Source organism: Mesoplodon mirus (assembly GCF_964341445.2).
Source record: "Mesoplodon mirus genome assembly, chromosome: 12".
Taxonomy (NCBI): Eukaryota; Metazoa; Chordata; class Mammalia; order Artiodactyla; family Ziphiidae; genus Mesoplodon; species Mesoplodon mirus.
Genome location: NC_138988.1, coordinates 85,487,541 through 85,511,616, shown reverse-complemented (window position 1 = coordinate 85,511,616; position 24,076 = coordinate 85,487,541). Strand labels below are relative to the sequence as shown.

General features: G+C 45.2%; 1 protein-coding gene across 3 annotated transcripts; it reads left to right on the top strand.

Annotated features, from left to right (window-relative positions):
• The first annotated feature begins 9,434 nt into the window (after positions 1–9,434).
• Positions 9,435–23,453, top strand: LOC309814181 (butyrophilin subfamily 3 member A1-like). 3 transcript variants are annotated; one of them, XM_082639671.1, is made up of 11 exons: positions 9,435–9,568; positions 10,564–10,747; positions 14,307–14,396; positions 14,634–14,981; positions 16,394–16,675; positions 18,512–18,712; positions 18,896–18,916; positions 19,004–19,030; positions 19,445–19,471; positions 19,920–19,946; positions 21,680–23,453. In XM_082639671.1, the coding sequence occupies exons 2-11, from the start codon at positions 10,597–10,599 to the stop codon at positions 22,381–22,383; spliced, it is 1,878 nt and encodes a 625-aa protein (XP_082495797.1). In that variant the 5' UTR covers positions 9,435–9,568; positions 10,564–10,596; the 3' UTR covers positions 22,384–23,453. The 3 variants fall into 3 exon arrangements, with proteins under 3 accessions (XP_082495797.1, XP_082495795.1, XP_082495796.1); XM_082639669.1 differs by having other exon boundaries at positions 10,564–10,762; XM_082639670.1 differs by having other exon boundaries at positions 9,443–9,568; positions 10,567–10,762.
• Positions 23,454–24,076: the final 623 nt, after the last annotated feature.

Below are 24,076 nucleotides of genomic sequence, written 5' to 3'. Positions count from 1 at the left end.
GGACTAGTACCCAGGGCTTCTGATTCCCAGCAGCATCCATTTCACTACCAAAAATATACTTCTCTCAACGATTGCAAGTAACTTGAGGGGCTCCCACACACGGGGTGATTCTCAGTGGAAGACTCCTCTTCTCATGATCTGAGGAAAAGGGAACAATTTCCATCCCTTCCTCCGGATCCCAGTTTCAGTTCCATATTTCAGGAGTGATTTGAGCCTCCTTGATTTAACACTGGGTCCCAGAGCCTTTATGTTTATTTGTTGTTGTTGTTTACCATGATGACTCTCAAGGTATCTTGGTTTCCCAACCATCCTGTGGGAGAGAATGGGGCAAAGCTGGAGTCACTCTCCCAGCCAGGCCCCTCTGCCACTGGGCTGGCCCAGGAATCTCGGAGAGTCCGGAGACATCCTCTGTGCGCTCCAGCACCCACAGTCCTTGGTCGTTTCCTGCTTTTCTCTGCAGGAATGACGCCCAGCACTTCCGGCTCAGGCACCCTCTTGCTGAAGGACTTTCCTTGGGCAGCAGCTCAGACTTCACTCTTGCTTCTTCTAGGACTTCTCCTGCTGGCTGCTCTTGGTTTCACCTGGAAGCTTCACCAGGAGAAAGAGCAAGAATGCTGGACCAAAGGTAAAGCAATCAGAAGACCGAGGCAGTGAGGTCCAAAGAAGACTGTGGAAAAGGGATTGGACAGAGGGGAAGGGAGAGGACAAGGATGAAGAGGATTAAGGGGATTTGAAGGTGAGGTTTTTAATTCAGTCCTTCCTCCCTCAAAACCAGCAACCCTACCTCGTTATTTCCCTCACCCTGTGACACGGACCGTGCCCTAGCTTTCCTAGTTCTAGTACAGCTCACAGGACTCACTGCACACATGATGCAGGAAGGGGTCTCCCCGAGGCCCTTTCCACATAAACCTGGCTCATCTCTTGTGGACGGTACTGATTCATTTCTTGTCCGTTCGCAGAGAAACTCCAAAGAGAGCTCCGTAAGTTCTGTGCTTCCCTCTCCTGTGTATACGATTTGAGACCCTCTCATGTGCCATTTATCTCATGAGGTTTCTTTGTCCTACTTAAGGCTGGAGAAAAGCCCAGAAAGTGGATGGTGAGTAAATTGGAATTTTTCTTTTTCCTCTAAGACTTTATGTGCATCATTTAATAGGTGCCTTTCTCCTGATTTTTTCCCCTGAGACCTTGCTTACTCTTACACTATCTGGACTTACCCCATAGAATCCCAATAGTTCTGTTCATACCTCATGGATGCCCCAAAGGTTTTTCTTCTCTTTTTTTTCTTTTTGGCTGCATTGGGTCTTCGTTGAGGATCACGGGGTTCTTATTGCACCAGCCTCTTTTGTTACAGCGCTCGGGCTTCTGAGGTTGCTGCACGCGGGCTTAGTTGCTCGTTAGTTGCTCCACGGCAAGTAGAGATCTTCCTGGACCAGAGCTCGAACCCGTGTTCCCTGCATTGGCAGGCAGATTCTTAACCACTGCACCACCAGGGAAGTCCCCCAAAGGTGTTCAAACCTGTGCCCAAAACTGAACTCCATCTCCTTTGCTGTCAACTTGCCCTTCCTCCTGGACCCCCTGTTGCACAATGCTGCCAGCACCCACCCAAGGAGCCTCCTCTCCTCCCCTCAGGGCAAGTCCTGTTACTGCTTAGCCCAGGACCCCTTTCTGAGGCATAGAATACCTCCCCCAGTTTTTCTTTCTTCTTTTAACACAGATCCCTGGGATTCGGTTACCAAGACCCTTCTCTTAACAGCAAGCTGCTTCCATTCCCCCAAGAGCTGGTGCTGCCCTTTTCCTTTTAAGACTTTTAGTTTAAATAAATATTAGGAAACAGACAAGAAATCTGAAAAACAACCAGCATAAACAAGATGTTGCTTCTGAAAAGTTTACCATTGTCTAGAGTTTCAAAGTAGACTTGCTAAAATAGAAACCCAATTACATTCCTCTCAAGTCCCAAAGCTTCTGTGGCTTCCCATTGCCTTCTGCAGTCTTACTGGGGTGGGGGATGCTATGGACATGTGTAATCCTAAAACGATTTTCAATATTTTTTCGAAAAATTGTCTTAATGTTAATTTTAATCAAAACAAACACAACCTAAGCAGATCCTATATCACCTGCTTAACATCCTTGTAATCAATTATTGCGGAGTGGTTCCAGTTTCCAAGCTAACTGCTAAGTTCATAATTGCATTAGTGACAAAGGAACTCCCTAATGACAGATTTTAACTTTTTTTTTTTGCGGTATGCGGGCCTCTCACTGTTGGGGCCTCTCCCGTTGCGGAGCACAGGCTCTGGACGCGCAGCCCCAGCGGCCATGGCTCATGGGCCCAGCCGCTCCACGGCATGCGGGATCCTCCCGGACTGGGGCACGAACCCATGTCCCCTGCATCGGCAGGCGGACTCCCAATCACTGCGCCACCAGGGAAGCCCCCTGATTTTAACTTTTAATGCTACATTTTTTAATTGGCTCCCTCAGGACTTTGAAGGTATATTTTCAGATGTATTTGGAAATTAATTTTTGCCTAACCAAGGTTCTTACGTAACTCAGTTGAAGAAACACTACATGAAAAGGTAAAGTCCAATCCGTGCACTTTTTTGTTTGTTTGTTTGTTTATTTATTGATTTTTGGCTGTGTTGGGTCTTCGTTTCTGTGCAAGGGCTTTCTCTAGTTGCGGCGAGCGGGGGCCACTCTTCATCGCGGTGTGCGGGCCTCTCACTATCGCGGCCTCTCTTGTTGCGGAGCACAGGCTCCAGACGCACAGGCTCAGTAGCTGTGGCTCACGGGCTTAGTTGCTCCGCAGCATGTGGGATTCTCCCGGACCAGAGCTCGAACCCATGTCCCCTACATTAGCAGGCGGATTTTTAACCACTGTGCCACCAGGGAAGCCCAATCCATGCACTTTTTAAGCCCATAATGCAGTCACTCGATGGTCCAGTCCTATTTCTGCTCCATTCCCGGACACTCCCTGACACGCACTGCCCTACACTGGCCTGACCACACCACCTGCAGTGCCCCAAATCCATCATTCGGTTTCCTACTTCTGTGCCCATTTCCTCTGCCTGTTCACCACACCTGGTTGACCTTGTTTATTCTACTCATTCAGACAAACTGGGACAGGCTTCTTAACCTCTCTGAAGTTCTATTTTTCCCAACCAGAAATTGATTTAATTACAACTACTACTTTGAGCAGACGTTAGGAAGTGAGATAAAGGTGTGGAGGACACCGGGTACAGACGTAGCACGTAGCTAAGTTCAGTGAACATTAGCTGTGATCCTTCATCACCACATCCTTCCCCACATCTCTGAAGGTAATGCAACCTCAGAGAGAAAAGAGAAGGGGGAGTTGCCAAGCTTCCTGCCCCACGACCTGCACCTGCCCTTTCTAATCTGTTTGCTCTGATTTCAACAGAGCAGATGCCCTTTTTTCCTTTCTGAGTCTATTTCCCCATTCTCGTCCTAGACCCCTCACTTTCCAGCTCCCCTCAGGGATTCCCTATTCATTTCATTCATTCATTCATCAACTCAGCAAAGATCCATGACTATTACCTATGTGCCAGTTACTCTTCTAAGTGCCCAGGGCACAGAAATGAACACCACAGAACTTTCCCATTCACAAAGAACTTACCTTCCAGTGGAAGAAGACAGAAAAAAAAAAAAAAAAGAAAAGAAAAGAAATAGTAAAATATACAGTTTGGCACACGTTAATATGTACTCAGGAGATAACAGAATATTGCATTGGAAGGTGTAGTTTAAAATAGGGTGATGAATTGTACACCTGGAACTTACAAAATATTGTACATCAACTATATTTCAATTTACAAAATTAAAATAAAATAGGGTGATGATGAAGTAGGGGAGCAAGCCACAGGAGTAGCTGGGGGAAAGCATTCCAAGAAGGGAGAACCGCAGTGCCAAAGCCCAGAGGCAGAAGCACACTGGTCTGTTTGAAGAGTAGCAAAGGAGCCAGTGTAGCCAGAGGACAGGGAGTGACCAGGAGAATCAGAAGGGGTAGGATCAGAGGAGCCTGGAGGGCCAGATCACATATGCCTTGAAAGTCATCGTGCTGGCCTTGGCTTTGCCTCTGAGAAAGGAGCCACCAGTGAGTTTTGAGCTGAGGAGGAACTGAGCTTGACTTAATGTTTTGAGAAGTTACTTTAGATGCTAAACTGAGACTGGGCTGGCGGGGAAAGGGGGGAGTCATGTGACCCTGGATCCAGACACTGCCTACTCTGAACTCTTTCTGTCTGAAGATCACTGAAGTGTTAGGCGGAGAAAATTGTGGCAGGATCTCCCCAGAAACCTGAGAGCTTTTCTTTTGAGCCTTGTGTGCTGGGCCACAAGTACTTCTCTTCGGGGAGACATTACTGGGAGGCAGAAGTGGGCGACAGGACTTACTGGGAGCTGGGGGTTTGTGAGGAAAACATAGAAAGGATGTGGGGGAATCATAGAGTCACCTCAGAATGGGTTCTGGGCCATGGAACTCTATGCTGGGAAGTACCAGGCCCTCACCTCCCCTCAGACTGTCCTCCCCCTGAGCGAGACCCCCAGCCAGGTGGGGATGTTCTCGGACTATGAGGCTGGGGATGTCTCCTTCTATAGTGTGGCCGATGGGTCCCACATCTACACTTTCCCCCAGGCCGCCTTCTCTGGGCCTCTTCGGCCTTTCTTCTGCCTCTGATTCTATCACCCAACCCCTCTGACTATCTGCCACTGAGGCCATCTGTCTCCAGACCTTCTCTCGGTTGAGCGTCCAGGGGAGAACTTGGCACTGGGGTTGAGGTGCCGTATTTCTGGGGACAACACCTCCAAGGCTCCAGCTGAGCCAACAGTGGAGGCTGAGCCCCTCTGACCTTTGCTGCAGATAAAGACTAGGGACAGTTTATAATTCTCCAAGGCTGAGTGGTGCAGAGGCCAAGAAAGGACAGTGTGACCCTACAGAATCTTGTCAAGAGAGCGTGTCTGGTGTTGCCATCCTAGCTGGAAACTGAAAAAGGAACCCCCAAAGAAAGCAGAGACAAGATACTGATGGAAAGACTAGCTGGGTGGAGAGTGATCTCTGATCTTGAGCTCCTTGCCTTTAATGTCTGCATAAAAGAACAACAGGAAGCTGGATCTGGATGGGCCTTGGCTGTCTTCTGAGTCTTTTCATACAAGGACATTATTTCATTTTGACGCATGTACAACCTAGGGAGAGACTGAATAAAATGCACAGAGAAAAGTCACTTCTCCAGATCACCCTGCTGCTCTGGGACTTGATGCTGCCTTCAACATTCTTACATCTAATGCCAGTCATAGCACCTCTAAGCGTCCAGTCATTCCTTATAAAGCAATTGCAATGGTCCTTTCAGTGACAATTTTCACCCCAGATCCAAGATTTCTTTTCCAGTTTGTGAATTTGTTTACTGCTCCTTTCCCTAAATATCTTCCTACCTTTAGAATATTTTACTTCATCAACAGTTAAGTGCATATTCTTTAACTTTTTTCTATGCTTATACAAATACACATACACACACAGCTTTTCTAATGAAAATTGAACCTTGTTATATTTGTCCCATGATATGCTTCTTTTACTTAACACCAAATCTTAAATACAAATCTTATATTATTCATAATCAATGTGGTTTTCTTTCTTCCCTGTTACAAACAATGCTACTATAAACATCTTTGTATGTAAATCGTTTTGCACAGCTCTGGTCAATTCCACGGAATAAATTTCCAAATTGCATTTGTCATTAGGATAAATTCTTAAAAGTGCAATTGCCATACAAAAGGAACTTAAAATATTATTAGGTACAGAGCTACCTATTTCCTGCAAAAGAAGTTTCTGCGTACAGTTTGGTATCTATCAGGCTCATTTTCCTAAAGTCAACAGTAGAAACCCGCCCTTCAGTTTTGCATTCCTTCAGCTTCAAACCCAGCTATCTCATCATCCTCAAAGGACAATCCAATCTATCAACCCTAAGAAGGAGGACCAAATCTATATTTTACTGCACATACAGTTTTATGTCTTAATCTCTATGAAGCATGGTTGTAAGCAAATTGCCTGAATGATCTCATTTCATCCTCACAACAATAACCCAAAAGATAGGTGCTGTTATTACCCTTATTTTACGTATAGGACAACTAAGGCACAGACAGGTTAAGTGATTGGCCCAAGGTCACACAGCTAGTTAAGTTCACCCAGGCAACCTGACCTCCAAGTCTATGGTTCACCCATTTCAATATTAACTTCAATGCCTGATACCTACTAGACTGTAGGTTCTCAATAATAGTGTGTTGAATCAATTAATTCTTTCCTGCAAATGAATTCTTCCCTTTTCCATTTTATATACATTTCTCTCCCCAGGCTTTATGTAAAGTTCTGGATGAGAAGTGGATCTGGAGCCTATTTCTTTGGAAACCATAAAGTTAAGAGGTGCAAAATGCTGGGCCTAGAAACCCCTTCTCTGAAGTTTAGCATCTAGGCTGGAAATCAAGTTTGCTTCTCTGTGCCAAAGTAGGTTGGATCCTCCAGACAAGAGGGAAGTATTTCATTCTCATTGATATGATTTCCAGCAGCAAAGCTTTTTGACAGACTGTGAATTTTAAAAACGAAATTTCCCAGTGAGTCAGAAAGCAGGAAGCACTCAGAGAAGGGGGCTGTTTTGCCCCTTTGCAGCTGCAACATGACCTTGAGAGAAATACTATTTCCTCTTAAGTATGGAGTTGGCTTTATCAGGCATGTCTGTTATCCCAGCCTGATGACTGGGAGGGCAGATTTTTACTTTCTGAGCTAAGTTTTACCTTCTCACCCCTCTGTGATATCATGCCCACTGCTCTATTTTATTTTATTTTATTTTATTTATTTTATTTTATTTCTGAATTCAATCCCATGCCTTTCCTCAGTTTCCTTTATAAGTGGTTTTATGCCTGCCATTCTACATGTGATTTGGGGGCCTAAATCCTACAGGTCCTCAAGAACCTCAAGTCCCTTCTTGTGGTATCAGCAGAGGAAGTTGCATTTCTCTGAGTAGGTGCCAGGGAAGGGACAAAAGGGACCTGAGGCAGTGCTTGTCCCTGCCTCAGGTTGTTCCTGAGAGGCAGTCCTGGAGCCCTCCTGCTTACACATAGCCTGTTGGAGGTAGCCCTGACTCTTAGTAAGAGTGGCCAGGTACCTGGGGCCAGACCATCAATATCTTTGGGGATGGCTGGACATTTAGGAGCTAGGGATAGCCAGATAAAAATAACCCCCTGATCAGTTTAGAACATATAACTGAAAGATATTCCTACATTTATATTTCAGACATAGCACTGGCGCCTCAAGCATTTCAGAACTATGTTCTACCTGATAGGTCTGCTGAAGTCTCCAAGGGAAAGTGCACTGATGTTTGCAACTTACTTTAGAAGGTACCAAATAAATCAATAAATATTGGAATAAATAATAAATAAGGATGGATAGGGGTGTGAACAGAAGGATAGATTATAATAGAGCAAGTATAATAAAATGTTCACTGTAGAATCTAGACCATAGGTGTATTAGACGTTCACTGAAAAATTCTTTCAACTTTGCTATCCGTTTGAAAAGTTTCAAGATAAAGTGTTGATAAGTGGGGACTGGGGAGGGATGAATTGTATTTTGCTGCTGATGATAGAGACCAGAAGTACTTCTGGCTCAGATAAAACAAGATTTATTTTCCTTTCACGTAAAATGAATTCAGAGGGCAGCTGTCCAGAGCTGGTCCAGCAGCTCAGAGATGCATCCCCAGCCTCCTTCTGTCTTTATTCTCTGCCCTCTCAGCAGGTAGTTTCCATTCTCAAGGTTGCCTCATGGTCACAAGTTGGTCATTGCACTCCAGCTCCAAAGACCATGTTCTAGGCAAGAGAAAGAAAGAGGTAGAAGATCGTGGACCTGTCTTACATAACCCAACAACTTCCGCCTGCAAATCTTTGGCTCAAACTTAGTCCCTTGGCCTCTCTTATCTATAAGGATGGGCACATTGCACTACTCCCCAAAATTGGGTTTGAGCACTAAGAAGCAGGGACCTTTTGCCTCATTGGAAATGAGAAAGCAAATGGGTCACCACGAGCTCTACTGGAGCCATCTGAGAAAATTTGGCCAGGGTTGTCTTGCCGTGTCTGCTCAAACCCTCACAGCCTGATCCAGAAATACTGCCTCAATATGGGCTGCCAGTGTACCATCAGGATGCGAGGTATGTAGGCTTTATTAAGCAGGACTCCGTGAACTTCCTTGAATGGGCCATCCAAGACATCTACCTTACCACAAAAAGAATGCTAGCTCTTTGTACGTTTAAAAAAAAAAAAAACAAAGCAGGAAATAGAGCTTACACAAACAACCAGCCATCTCTAACACAGAGCCTAAATTCAAACTGTTGTAATATAATTAAATTCCGGGAATTCCCTGGTGGTCCAGTGGTTGGGACTCCATGCTTTCACTGCTGTGAGCTCGGGTTCAATCCCTGGTTGGGGGAAAAAAAAAAGGAAACACACACACACACACACACACACACACACACAGTTGGCCAAAAATTTCGTCCAGATTTTTCCATAATATCTTACAGGAAAACCCGAACAAACTTTTTGGCCAGCCCAATATATAATTAAATTCCATCAGCCAAGTCATATCAAAGTCCTTTGAGCTTTAATCATTGTCTCAAGAGGCAAATAAATTGTCTTGGGAGGCTCTAGGCCACAGGTAAGACCACTTTGTCCCAAAGACCCCTTATAGAAACAGTATCCACAGACTATCCAGAATCTAACCTCGGAAAATACAGAATCCTGCTGGCAGAGTTGAAAGAAATACACAAGAAAATACAAATGTAGCACAAATAAGGCTCAGAGGGTGAATGAGGCTTCTGAGCAACACCCCAAATAAGAATTTTTCTGAAAAGTGTAAAACATGCCAATCGGTCACCGGCAACACTGCTTTGGGAAATCTGAAAATTATGTTATTTGGTAATGGATCCGAGACCTGAATTTCAGAGGTGCTAAAAAAGGTGGAGTGGGTCTGGTTTTCTGTTCATACTCTCACTTGGCTCTGTTGTAAAAGATAAATCCTCCTCCATGTGCCTGTGTACATGCAAACAGATGTTAGCAAATAGCCACAGAAACATTTTAATTAATGCACATCTTCCTCTCTTCACATGTTAAAATCTTTTATTCCTCTACTCAGTAAATCTTTTATGATATAAAATAGATCTATTATCATATAGAAGATGTAAAACAGGTATATATAATGAAAGACCGATTATACACATACATATACATAAGTGGTTCAATTAGGAAAACACAGAGTGACACAGTGTGAGAATTAGGCTGGAATTTTTCTTCACCATGTACAATGCAATACAGTTTCAGTTTTCATTTTAAACTTCTTCACTGGTTTCTGCCCAGCAACGGATGAGAAACACCCCTCTGAGCCAATCCAAAACCTAATTCTTCCACAGAATGACGCTGTTACTGCTTCTCATAGTGAGCAGGCATATTTCTTTTTCCTTTCTTCCAGGTAACGGAGCCTCTATTGATTACCTTTATTCTGAGGGCTGTGGTTTTCAGATGGGATAGCCAAGAGGTAAGTGTGGGAAAATGGGTAAAAGCCAGGGCCACGAGCCCTAGAGGGAGAGAGGCTGAAGAGTTGAGAGTGGACCTCCAGGGAGACCCTCATCCAGAGAAAGGGATTGGTGCTTGTGTGCGCTGAAGTCAGAGGATGAGGGGGTGGAGGCAGCAGGACAATGCAAAGGCTAAAGACCTGAATTGGAAACTGTAAGGGAAGGAGACCATGTGAATGAAAAAACCTTGCCAACTGCACGTTCTTAGGAGCTTACTGTAATGGTCAGAAAGGAGCAAAGGGCTCTTATCTCTCTTAGTCGTCTCTGGGAATTTGTTCTAAGAGATTCTAAAAAGAGATGTGCCTTAAAGATTTATATGTAAAGCTGTGCATTACAGAATTATTTGTAATTACAAAAATCTGAACCAAACTACATATACAAGAGTTGGAGAATGGATACAAGCACACTGTCCAATCATAAAAGGGATTTTCATATAGTCATTAGGAATCATATTTTTAATAAAGAGTTTTTATTTCTAATTGTAACAAAACTGGATCGAATTTGGAGATATAAATTGTATCCACATTTTGCTATTGTAGATCTTACTTATGATGAACTGCTTTAAACGTGAATGTTTGTGTTAATACCTGATTTTTTTTTCTTTAGGAGTAATTTCTACAAGTGGAATTTCTGGGTCAAATTATAATTTTGACAATTTTCAGGCATTTAGTATATATCTATGACCAAAATACTTCCAGAAATAGTTATATTCCCATGAAGCAAAGTATATGATTACCATCACAGATTATTTAAATTTTATTCCTTCATATTTTTCTCCATTTTGAAGTTGTCTATAATCAGGAACAAAAAACAATAAATATCCTAAAAAAAGTAGTGAAAATATATTCCTCACTCTGGGGACGGCACTGAAATTGTTACCTATATAATAATAATAATAATAATAATAATAATAATAATAATAATAATAATAATAATAATAATACTGTCCTCTCTCTAGCAGCTTAGAGAGTAGTTTTGAAGAGCAGAGGATATGGTGAAAGGCAATCTTTTGTCTGAGGGTCATCCAGGTTTCAGGCAGGCTCCAGAGAATTCCCAGCAGCACAGATTTCTGCTCCCGGCTCCTCTTCAACCCACCCACCCGCTTCTGCAGGCCTTGTTCTCAAAGGCAGTTCCTGGTGCAGGTATCACAGCAGCAGGTACTATGAATGTGGGCCTAATGCTGGTTTGTTTTGGGGCAATTGGTGTGAAGAGTTGGTATTTTATTTTTATTTATTTATTTATTGACACATAGTTGATTTACAGGAGTCGGTATTTTCTGAACAACTAATATGTTACAGTCACAATAATTATTTGTAACAATTTTTAATTGTTAAGTAAAACGTGAAAACTTTTAAAATTGAAAACATCCAAACAATTTTCAAAGTATAAGGGGCAAAGGACAAGTGTCTCTCACTCAGTCTCTGATTTTCATTTTAGCATGTAGCCCTTCAGAACTCTTTTAAGGCGATCCCATAAAAATGTATATACAAATTTATAGTTTTGTTTTTGTTTTTTAATAGAATCATTAGTATTTTTCTGCAGTGTTCTATTTTTTTAATATATCTTGATTATCTGAGTTAGTGACTGTAAATCACTCTTAACTGCCATATTGAATTCCCTCATACAGATGAGCCTTTATTTAACTAACCAGTCTCCTGTTAGTGGTTAGAGTGGCTGGTTAGGTTGTTTATCTTTTTTTTTTTTTTTTTTTACTTTTAAAAATAATGCTTCAGTGTCATCCTTATACATAATTCTCTCTGCACCCATGGAAGTGCTTTGCTGGACCAGATATCTAGAAGTGAAATTCCTGAGCCAATTATGTACTTTCTAGAGTTCCTATTTCACAATGTTTCATGAGTAACTGAAGTTCAAATAGGTTTTGTCATATGATTGAGATCACAAAGCTTGTGAATCACCGTGCCATTACTTACTTCCCACACCCTTTTTATTTCCAACACCTAACCTGTAGTGGGCCTGGCACACAGTGAGTGCTCAATAAACATTTGTTGAATGAATGAAAACACACGGGTGAGACCTGGTCTTATTCCTAACTCTCCCGTTCACTTGCCTTGGGATTAAGAAGTGGTAGGTTCATAAGAGTTCCCTGGCGGTCCAGCGGTTAGGTTTTGGCACTTTCACTGCAGTGGCCTGGATTCAGTCCCTGGTCGGGGAACTAAGATACTGTAAACTGTGCAGCTTGGCCAAAATTAAAAAAAAAAAAAAAAAGAAGAAGAAGAAGTGGTAGGTTCAGCCTCTGGGTGACCCAGAGAATCTGCCAGGATCTTGACCAGAGTCTGATGGAAGAGTGATTTGAACTTGGTGATGGCCATGGGTTGGGGCCTAGAGGAGACAGCGGTGTTGCTCCGCAGACGGGCACACCCTGAGTCATTTGTCGGCACACCATCCCATCTGACATTTTCAGGGAAGGAAAGAATACATGATGGGAGAAGGGAGGGGGCTACTTCTGGAGTTCTCAGTACTGTCTTGGAGTAATCCACCTAGGCCGACCCTCAGGGTCTCTACTATTTAGGGACGCAGCCAACTCTGGGGTGGCTGGAATGGAAGCCGAGTTAGAACTCCAGCTAGAATCAAGCCTGGCTAGTCGGCAAGGGCCACACACTTCCCTTAACACAAAAGTTCACAGTGCTGCCACAGACCATGCCTAAAAGGAGGTAAAGGTGCTTTTCTGAGCCAAGATACATTTGGAAACACTGGTCTGGGACTGGGGAGTTGCAGGAGCCCTGCCTCTGAGCTGGAAGAACGCCAGCACTGCATAGAGGCGTGAGCTGTGTTGGGCTGCTGTGTGCTTCTCGGTTGACATATTTGCCCCTTCTGTGCAAGTGCTAGCACATACATCTCCAGCCCTAAAAGGCACTTCTCTAGCAGTGCAAAGACCAAGATAGGAAAATTATCCATTGCTGGTGAGCCCAGAGGCAGGCCATCTGCCGAAGAGCATTGGTGAGCACATGAGGAAAGGGAAGAAAGGAAAGGAATCATTTCCTTCCCAGAAATGTTTCTCCCCCAAAGAACAGATGTTTCTCCCCCAAAGAACAATTTTTGGGGGGCCACGCATGGGATTAGCTCCCCAACCAGGGATTGAACCCAGCAGTGAAAGCGCAGAGTACTAACCACTGGACCGCCAGGGAATTCCCAGAACAATTGTGAAAGGAGTGCACTAAGGCACATCAAGTTGCAACACTTGCATGTCCAGGACAGGCTTCCTCCTTGAAACCACTTTATTGAAAAATAGGAACAAACACATTAATATAGTCAAGGCCCAGTGGGACCAAAAGAGGCCAAGCTCTGCTCTCTAAGCCAGACCAAAAGAGCACTGTCATTATGGAGAAAAACACTTATCCTCATAAATTATCCACCTCCCCTCCTCTCCATCCATTAGTTGGATGACCACCAACTAATCTGATCATCAAAAGTGAACTAAAATGCTAGTGAGTATTGATGGTTTAATATGTAACCCCTCATCCATTCACTCATTCAACAAATATTTACTGAGGTTTCCATGTGAACCACCACCATGCTACGGGCTTCTTACACATCAGGGAACAAAACAGACCAATATCATTATTTTGTGGAGCCTACATTCTAGCAGGTGGAGACAGACGACAAATGTATGAAATGTTCACTGGTGAAAATTCAATGGGAAAAAGAGAGCAGATTCAGGGGGATGGGAGCAGTTTGCCATAATTCTGTGGTCAGAGAAGTTCCCATAGAGGAACTGACTTTAAAGGAAAGACTTGAAGGAGGCAAGAGAGTGAGCTTGTGAATATGCAGGGAAGAGGGTTCCAGGTAGAGGGAAGAGTTGAGGTCGAGGTCCTCTGTCATGTCCTGTTCAAGGAGCAGCAGGAAGGGCAGTGTGGCCGAGCAGAGACAGGGAGAGTAGGGGAGATGAAATGAGGAGTGCAGGTCCTGGAGGTCCATGCCGGCCACTGGAAGGACCTCAGCATTTACTCTGAGTGAAATGGGAGCCACTGGAAAGTGCTGAGCAGAGGAGTGACAGGATGTGACTCAAGGAATGTTCTGGATGTTGTGTTGAGACTGTAGGGGATACAAGCAGAATCAGGGGACCCAGAGAGGAGGGTCCCGTATTAATCAGAGTGTGATGGTGGAGGCTTGGACCTGGTGTAGCTGGGGAAGTGTGGGCAAGGGTAAAGATTCTGAAGATGTTCAGACAGCAGAGCTGAGGATTTCCTGATGGGTTAGGGTTACTGTCTGTACACTTAACATACATACTTTTTTTTTTTTTTTTTTTCGGTACGCGGGCCTCTCACTGTTGAGGCCTCTCCCGTTGCGGAGCACAGGCTTCGGACACGCAGGCTCAGCGGCCATGGCTCACGGGCCCAGCCGCTCCGCGGCATGTGGGATCTTCCCGGACCGGGGCACGAACCCGTGTCCCCTGCATAGGCAGGCGGGCTCTCAACCACTGCGCCACCAGGGAAGTCCCAACATACATACTTTTATGGGAGATTTTCCATATTGGAATGCAAAGGTGAAGAGACTCTTAAGCAGACATTTTGGCAGAGGAAGATCTTGGGTCATCACACTAGTGATACTGTGTTTCGCCCTGAGTTGGCCCTGTTGAGGTGGAGAATTCTGGGTGGAAACCTCAGAATTCCACGCAGAATTATCCATCTTCTTCCAGGCCGTATTTCTGCCTGACTCCTTCTTGCCTCTCTCTATTTGCAGCACAGATGAAAATGGCGCCGTCCCTAGATTTCCCTCTGCCCCACCTCCTTGTCTGCATCATCTTGGTCCAGCTGCTCACCTCTTGCTCAGGTAGGGAACGATGCTGCTTTTATGTATCGGAAGCAGACAATTACCTGTTAGTGCCCAGTCAGAACCTTTGACCGTTCATTCCTGGAAGTCCCATCACAAACTGAAAGTACACAAGCCATTAAGACAAATGTCCTTCTGTCAGGATCCTGTTCCTCTCTAGGTTTTTCTGCCTGAGACACCCCCTTACCATCATGGCCCCAACTCCCTCTCATGGAGTTTCCCCCTTTTGCTGACCAGCTCAGTTTGCTGTGATTGGACCCCCTGGGCCCATCCTGGCCATGGTGGGTGAAGACGCTGAGCTGCCCTGTCACCTGTCCCTGAAGATGAGCGCAGAGAACATGGAACTGAAGTGGGTGAGATCCAGCCTCAGGCAGGTAGTTTTCATGTATGCACATGGCAAGGAAGTACAAGACAGACAGACAGCAGAGTATCGAGGGAGAACTGAGTTTTTAAGAGATGGCGTCACTGCAGGGAAGGCTGCTCTCCAAATTCACAGCGTCAGAGCCTCTGACAGTGGAAACTACCTGTGTTATTTCCAAGATGGAAACTTCTACAAAAAAGCCTTGGTGGAGCTGAAAGTTGCAGGTGAGCCTCCGGGTTTTGTTCTGAGCTCATTCCTCTGTGGGGCCTGGGGGCAGACACAGAGCTCATGCTCCAAATCCACCTCGCAGAGCTCCTGGTTGATCACCAGGAACTGCCTCCGCTGCCTTCCAACTTTGTTTCTCTGAGGCCCTCGGGAAAGATGCAGGTCTTCCTCCAGGAAGACTCCCTCCTGTACCCTATCATATCAAGTGGAGAATTCCCTCCTGCTGGTCGCCAGGGTCTAAGCTGGGAAGTGGAAGGTCGGGGATGAGAAGGATGAGAAAACATCTCTTCAGAGATGGTTCACAGTGGTTTGGGTTCAGTTGCATTCCCTGTGGCTTCTGGCGCCCCTCCTGGTACACCCTGCTGTGAGCCCTGGGAGGCTGAGCTGTAGGGACAGCGTTTGTACAGCCACTGTTCTCCAACCCGAGTTCCCAGGAACACCTCTGCAGTTGTACCAGTTGACTTTAATCCTTGTTGCAGGAGGGGGAGTCCATGCCATGTGGGAACTGGGGGTCTCAGGAAGAGGCTGTTAGAGAAGACTTGGTACAGACTTTGGGCTTCTGTTAGGGGATTTGGGGCAGCGTTTATGGAAGTAGGCTTTGCTCTGGATTGGATGCTGTCAGGGAGGAGGGGCCGTGTAATTCTGTGGGTGGGTATCTTCATAAATCTTACCCAGGAGGAAGACTAGAGTGAAGCTAAAGCTGGGACTGGTAAAGGAGCATCGTCACTCACAGCCAGGACAGGAGGATGTTTGGTCTTTGTTGTGTTTTGGACAGTGTTCGTGTTTTTCTCTAAGTTCAAACATGATTGTTGTTGGTCTTGTTTTTGTCTTGACCCGTCATAGTGACAAAGGGCCCTTTGATGCTGACATTCCATGAAATGGCTTGTGTTCCCCAGGAGAACACCAAGACCAGGCCCATGTCCAATGTCAAAGGTTGCATTTCTCTTTCTCAGAGCATTCTCTTGCACTGTGGCTTCTGGCTGAGTTTGGTCAATGGGGAGCCATAGCTGAAGATAGAGGAGGGAAGGAGGAGAGAAGTCCGGGTACTTATGCCCCTGGCTTTCTCCCTGCAGGGCCACCTTTAGCTGGCTGCATGCTCTTCCCAAAGGCCACAGCTCCTCTTATGAAAGTCCTCTCTACATGACTCTCTCCTTTTAGGTCTTCAAAACGGCTTCCTCTCCACCTACCTTTAGGTTTAGGGGTGGGTGGTAACAGCTCTACTGTTCCTGGCCCTGGGGTATTGCTCTACCCCATATAGTTTTCTCCTCATTAATGACCACCTTTTTGTAAACAGCTTTTTAATGAAACCCTACTTTAATTTTCTAACGTGGGTATGCTATCCAGTTCCTGCTGAGACCCTCACTGGTACTGGAGGCTCCCAAGAATTGAGGCTCATTTGTCCCTTCCACAGCTCTGGGTTCGGATCTTCACATTGAAATGAAGGGCCATGAGGATGGAGGGATCCACCTGGGGTGCACATCCACTGGCTGGTATCCCCAGCCCCAAATACAGTGGAGAGATGCCAAGGGCCAGAACATGCCAGCTGTGGCAGCACCTCCAGCTACAGATGGGGCAGGCCTGTATGCGGTCACATCATCTCTAGTGGTGAAAAGCAGCTCTGGAGAAGGGGTGTCCTGTATCATCAGAAATCCCCTCCCCAACCAGGAAAAGACAGCCCAGATTTCCATTGCAGGTCAGTACCCTGCTTAGCCCCAGGTATATTGAGCTGTGGCTATTGGAAGAAGAAAGTGTGAACACCTGGAACTATTATAATATTATAAATCAGTTATACTTCAGTTTTTAAAATTCCATTAAATGCACCTTAAAAGAGGCATATGTAAATTTTAATCTATAGAAAATTAGAAAAAATGACAATTTAAACATTAGCCAATTGAAATGTAGCATAGCCATATTAAAAAGAAAAAAAGTATAAAAATAAATAAAATGAAATAAAAATGAATTTTAAAAAGAAAAAAAAGAAAAGAAAGAAGGAGGACGTGTGATTCTCTGTGCTGACTTTGCAGTGAAAACGAGGCACTGAGCAGGTTTCCAGAGGCGTCTTCTTGCTCCAGGGATGTTTCTTTTTCCCTGTTATAATGTCACAAGTATTTACTGAGCATTTCCTATGTGCCAGAAACTGTGACAGGCAATGGGAATTGGGGGAGAAGTGGTAAAGATCAAATCCTTAAGCAAAGACAAATGACAAAATGGGGGCAGGAGGAATATGTGCAACTCATAATTTAGAGAAAGCACTAACCTCCTTAAAATATGAAACAAACCAGTAGAAAAAAAGCAAAGGATATGAATTATTCGTTCACAGAAAAGGAATGACGTATGAAAGAGTGTCCAACCTCACTCAATAGAGAAATTTATATTAAAACATTTTCCACTTGTGAGACTGGCAACAAGATAAAACAAAACAAAACATTGCTGTTGATAAAACATTCTGATGGTAGGATTGTGGAGAGACAGTCACTCTTAGACATTTTTTGGTATACATAGTTTGATATATTTTTGGTATGAATTGGCACAATTGCTATTGGGGGCAATATAGCAATATATATCCAAACTACCTACTTATTGATCCCAAATCCCACTTCTAGGAATTTATCTGACAGATATGCTTGCATGTGTAGAAAACTACCCATGTAAAAAGTTATTTCTTATAGCATTAATTATAAGAGCAAAAAGTTAGCGACTATGCAAATATCCATTAATGGGGAATTTTTATGCAATGGAATATTGCCCAGCTCTGAAAGGAAACACAGGCACTCTGTCTGTAGTAATATGGAAAGATTTGCAAGATACAGTGTGAACAGAACAAGCAAGACACAGAGCAGTTTATACAGAATGTTATCTTTGGAGTAAATGAGAAAAAATAAGAATACATTTATATTTTTAAATTTAATATACTCTTGGATAGCACTCACTATGTGTTTATAATGCTTTATAAACATTAATTTAATGCTTTAACCTTATGAGTTAGGTTTTATTATTCTATTATTATTATTATTATTAATTTTATTATCGCCCCCGTTTTACAGATTAGGACACCTGGAATAGAATGGTTAAGTAATTAGTCCAAGGTCACACTGCTAGTCAGATGGAGGAATCAGAATTTGAACCCAGGCCTCCCAGCTCCCAAGTGCACATTCTTAGTCACCACACTAGGCTGATTAAATGAATCTAATAAAAGGAGGCGGGCAGAGAAAGTGAATAGGAGACTTGGGTGATGTTTTATGTTTTTTTATTTGATATTTGAACCAAGTGAATATAACCTATTGTAAATTTTAATTAGAAAAATCTTGATTGCGATGCCCAGGTATCACATTTACATGTGAGAGGCAGACCTTTCAAGACAAGTAATGGTATTTGCTATTGCTGTAACTATAAACCCTTACTAGGGTTTACTGCAGTCTTCCCTAAAGTTCTCTGAGAACTTAGGAAGAGAAAGATCATTTGATGGCAGGAGATGAACTCCATGATCCCTGTCCTGAGGGTGAGAGGCTAAGACTGGATGCCATTGCAGATCCATTCTTCAGGAGGGCCCAGCGCTGGATCGCTGTCTTCGCGGGGACGCTGGCTGTCTGTCTGCTGCTGCTCGCAGGGGCTGGTTACATCCTGTGGCTACAGAGGAAAGAAAAGTTGGCTCTATTCATGGAGAAAGAGAAAGCAGAAGAGGAAAAAGAAACAGCAAGGGCAGAAAAAGAGCAGGAAAAAAGAATAAAAGGTATCTGACCCCGAGAGGGAACCTAAGGCCTGTGCCTACAGGAGGTAGCCGGACTACCTCTCCGCATCCCTATCCCATGCACCCAACCCGGCACTAGGTCATTTTTAAGGTGTATATTCTAGAGGTCCTCCTCCTTCCATCCCCATAACAGTACTTTTTTTTTTTTTTCTGCTTCTTTTCCAGAGACACTCGAGTATGAACTCAGTAAGTTCTGATGCCCTGGGGGACTCAAGCTCACCTTCCTATCCCCCGCTGGGCCTCTTAATGACTCATCACCTTCTTCCATTGCAGAGTGGAGAAAGATCCAGTACATGGCTCGTGAGTGGCTCTGACATTTTCTCCGAATTCTCATCCAAGACTTTCTCTGCCTGAGTATTTTCCAGCCGGTTTCCTCAGCCCCTAACTCTGCCCTGGGCTGAAGGAATGTTCTGGATCCTTTTTCCCAAGAAAAGAAATATGGGAGGCTGATTGGGGGGAAGTGGTTGTTGGGGAGAAAGGAGGAGAGAATCATGAGTGTTTTGTTTGTTTTTTTAATGGAGAAAGGGGCCTTCATTCCCCCTCCCCCCCGCCCCCGTAAGGAAGAGAGGGGAGGAGAGAGTTGAACAGGCAGAGGGAGGAAGTAGGAAGGGTAGGCGGTCAAAAACAAGGAGAGATGGGTGCAAAAGGAGGAGAAAGGAAATGACTCCGAAATGACAGAGTTCAGTTGACGTCTCTGCCTTTCTTCCCTTGTAGGTGGGGAGAAGTCTCAGGCCTATCCTGGTGAGTGACCTGGATGTCCTCTGAGTTTCCTGGCACATGTATATAAGCATTCAAACTTTTTCCCTGCTGTGTGACCCATTGGCATTCCCAGTAGGAATACTCAGATCTAACCAAGAGGCTCATTTTCTGTGGGGAATACCACCCCTGCTTTTCTGCAGCCTCAGAGAGGCCCTTCAGATACAGCATCTGGGCACTTTCAGCCACTCCCCACCCTGCTGGCACACAAGCACACAGCCTACTGTAGCCTGACGATGTCACCTGCAGCCCCAGCATGATGAGGAAGTCCACCATTTTTGAGACTTTTTATGCCTAATCTGTCAGAGCCATAGAGGAAGGAAGCTGGATACTGGAAAAGACTGAAGGGACGCAGAAAAGTCTTGTTGAGGAGAATGGGTAAGGGAAAGATCAGAATTAATGACCTTTCCTTATTGTGTCTCCTTTCTTTCAGAGTGGAAGAAGGCCCTCTTCCAAGCTGGTGAGTGAATCACTATGTCCCCTAGGACAACAACCCAAAGGACCATATTCCCTTTTTCTTCTCCAAGTCTTGAGATTCTGGGACAAGTCCCCATGACTGGGAGAGTTCCGGGCAGATGGCTTGAGGTCTCGATCTCAAGGCTGTGCCCATCTCCCATGCCCTCCCACTGAGAGCCCAGAGAACCAGGGAGAATTGCTCTCCTGGGCTTCCATAGACCTTTATGGGAAGGAAGAGGCATCAAAGGTGGAGCTGAGGGGAAGGACAGACAGAGTGAACTAATACTACAGGGAGAGCGAGGATGCAACGTGACCAAGGAGAGAAAGCAATGCTCAAAGATCTTGTCCTGGGCTTCCCTGGTGACGCAGTGGTTGAGAGTCCGCCTGCCGATTCAGGAGACACGGGTTCGTGCCCCGGTCTGGGAAGATCCCACATGCCACGGAGCGGCTGGGCCCGTGAGCCATGGCCGCTGAGCCTGCGCATCCGGAGCCTGTGCTCCACAACAGGAGAGGCCACAACAGTGAGAGGCCCGCGTACTGCAAAAAAAAAAAGAGGTCTTGTCCTTTCCCAAGCTCCGTATGCCACCTCCTGCCGCTGTGTGTCCTCAAGTTCCTTGATGTTTTGAGCTTCAGTCTCCTCCATTTTAGATGATGATTGTAATTCCTATTTATGTGAGAGCTGAGGTAAAGAGTAAATGAGCTCATGAATGTGTATTTGGTCAAAAAAACAGCAAGAAAGAGATGGTATATTCAAAATGGGTGGTTGAAGAGGGTTTAAAGAAGGAACTATTTACAAAGGCAAAAAAGAGAGTAAAGGGAAGCCGACAAAGGAACAGTCCATCCCCCAGGACTCACAACAGTGGGGAGCTGTCACCACCCCTGGGCCTGAAGAGATAAGGAGAGGGTGCAGCCCAGAGGAAGCTATAGCTCAAGGAGAGGGCTGCCTGAGAAAAGTCATCCTTTTGTTAGAGCATCACCATCTGAAGCTGGCAGGGAAGAAAGGGGGAAAAATAAATGCTGTGCCTTGCTTCCTTCTCCTTCCAGTCTTCAGCTAGTACCTCCCATTGGCCAAATCCAGCAGGTGACCAGAGGCAAGAGAACCCAGTGACACCGTCCATAGAGGACAGATTCCCGGGGCCCAGGAGAGGTGGAGCAAGATGGAGAGTGGGTCTGGGACCCCAACATGGCCCTTAGCACAGAGAAGGCCTGGCAGCTTTTATAAGATCAGGCCACTTCCTCCATGCCCAGCCCTGAGCCAAATACACAACATGTGTTGTCTCCCTACCCTAGAGATTAGTATTTTTATCCCCATTTTTCAGTTAAGAAAGTTGAGGCTTAAAGATATTATATAGCTTAAGTCTATGGGAAAAGAGAAAAGGAAAAGACATTCAGTTCATGAGTGGTAGCGCAAGGATTGAAATTTAAACCTATGTGCCTATGAAGCACAACTGGGCAGAGTCATTTCGGGGAGGGAAACAGGATAAAGGTACAAGGAAAGAGCCAGCTCCAGGTGTCAGTTAAGAAGACCCTGACCCTCATCACCCTCCTCTTTCCCACTGAACTTAAGACCTCTGATGGCTTTCTTTTGGTATTGCTAAGGGGGTCACATTCAGGGCAGGTTGGGGACACCCAGCTCTGGACTTGGGCTTCCTCAACCAGACCCAGGCCTTGAGGGCTGAGGCTCTGAGATCTAGGAACAATGGCTGACCCATGACCCCATCCCCAAACTTTCTGCAGCGGATGTGATATTGGATCCGAACACAGCAAACCCCATCCTGCTTGTTTCTGATGACCAGAGGAGCTTGCAGCGAGCAGACGAACGACAGAATCTGCCAGACAACGCCAAGAGATTTGATTGGCATTACTGTGTGCTTGGCTGCAAGAGCTTCACGTCAGGGAGACATTACTGGGAGGTAGAGGTTGGGGACAGGAAGGAGTGGCACGTCGGGGTGTGCAGGGAGAACGTGGAGAGGAAATGTTGGATTAAAATGACACCTGAGAACGGCTTCTGGACTATGGGGCTGTCTGATGGGAATGACTATCGGGCTCTCACTGACCCCCGGACCAAACTGACAGTTGCCAACCCTCCTCAAAAAGTGGGGATTTTCCTGGACTATGAGACGGGTGAGGTCTCCTTCTACAACGCCGCAGATGGATCTCATGTGTACACCTTCCCGCACACCTCCTTTTCTGGGCCTCTGTGGCCTGTTTTCAGGATTTTGACCTTGGAGCCCACTGCCTTGACCATTTGCCCAGCATTGACAGGAGTGGGGAGTTCCGGTGTTCCTGACCTAGAGCCTGACCTTTCTCTGGAGACCCCAGTGGCCCTGGGCTCAGCTGATGAGAATGGGGAGCCTCAGGCTGAAGTAACATCCTTGCTTCTCCCTGCCCAGCCTGAAGCTGAGGGCCTCTTCCCTAACAGCAACAAATCACAACCATAAAATACCGAAGACATACACTGTGTGAAGCACTTAACTAATATTAATACAATTATTTATTCCATATGGACAGTTGAGTTTGATACCGCTTTATTGTCTTCTTTATATGGAGAAAGAAACCAGGGTGGAGAAAAGTGAATTCACTTCCTAAAGGTCACTCAGCTAGTAAATGACAGCTGGGATTTGAATATAAAACATTTACAGATGACGTAAGTATACTGGGGGTTGTGTCAAAGCTTTCAATAAATGTATTCCTTTAATCCTCACAGCAGCCCTGTGATATAGCCTCATTGCACAAGTGTGGAAACTGAGGTAGGGCCGAGTTAAGCGACTTATATAATTCATCAGTTTGTGCTGCCGGGGGATGTTTGGCCCCTGTCCCCCGCCTCCACCCACCCTCTACCCCCTAGCCTGTTTTCCAGCCCGATTGCCCCTGTGGGGAAGGGACCATGTGCAGCCCTGAGTGTCCCTTCCCAGGGCACCCAGGGTAAGGATCACTGTAGGTGTCTATGGAGGCCACAGCCCACTGGGTTCCTTCAAGGTCAACAGTCAGAGCCATAGGTCCAGCGCGTCGCTGGATTGGCTCTGCCGGTGAGTTAGTCCAGAGAATGAATTCACAGTGACTGCATCACACAGGACTGCAAAGGAACTAAAGGCCAAAATCTTAACTACTAAAGGGCATGAGTACCACCACCACCCCACCCCCTCTCCACCCCGATTACCCCGGCCAATGTGATAGGTAATTGTGGAGCCAGAAGCAGTCCTCCTACGTTTAAGGTTTCTAGAAAGCCTAACTTAATACCTAAAGACTGACTGTGGAACAAGAATTTGTGAGGAATGAAGCTAGATGAACTTTAGCAGTATTTTGATCACACTGTAGAGTCCATCTCCAGGAAAGGGATATTTCCACGCCTGATCAGTTACTGATGTTAATGGATGTTCCTTGCAGCTGATGGGTACCGGGCAGAAGTTACTCTTCATTATCATCACTATTTTGTTCACCAGTGTATCCCCTCTACCGGGCATGTGGTTGTCAAGTTACCTTTGTTAAATAAATGTGTTAATAATCTTCACTCTTCAACTGAGCATTTTCTAGATTTTAAGCCCCTACAGTTTACTCACCACAGTTTCACAATTTACCTCACTGCAACATTTTCACAAAGTCCTTATTGTATTAGTTTTCTATTGCTGCCATAATAAATTACCATAAATTTTGTGACCTAAAACAAAATAAATTTATTATCTCACAGTTGTGTAGGTCAGAAGTCCAACATGGGTCTCAGTGGGCTAAAATCAAGGTGTCTGCAGGCTGCATTCCTTTCTGGAGGCTCTTGGGAAGTATCTGTTTCCTTGCTCATTCAGATTGTCGGCAGAATTTAGTTTCTTGCAGTTGTAGGACTGAGGCTGTCATTTCCTGCTGGCTGTCAGCTGAGGGCTACTGCCAGTTTCTGGAGGCTGCCACGTTCCTCAGCTCGTGGTCCTCTTCCTCCAGCTTCAAAGCAGTGATGGCAGATTGAATCCCTCTCAGTCTTTGAATCCACCCTGGTTCTTCTTCCACTGAATCTCTTTGACTCTCCTGCCTTTTTCCACTTTTAAGAATTTATGTAATTAGATATGTCCAACCAGATAATCCAGGATAATCTTCCTATGAATCCAGGATAATCTCTCTACGTTAAGATCCATAACCTTAAGATCT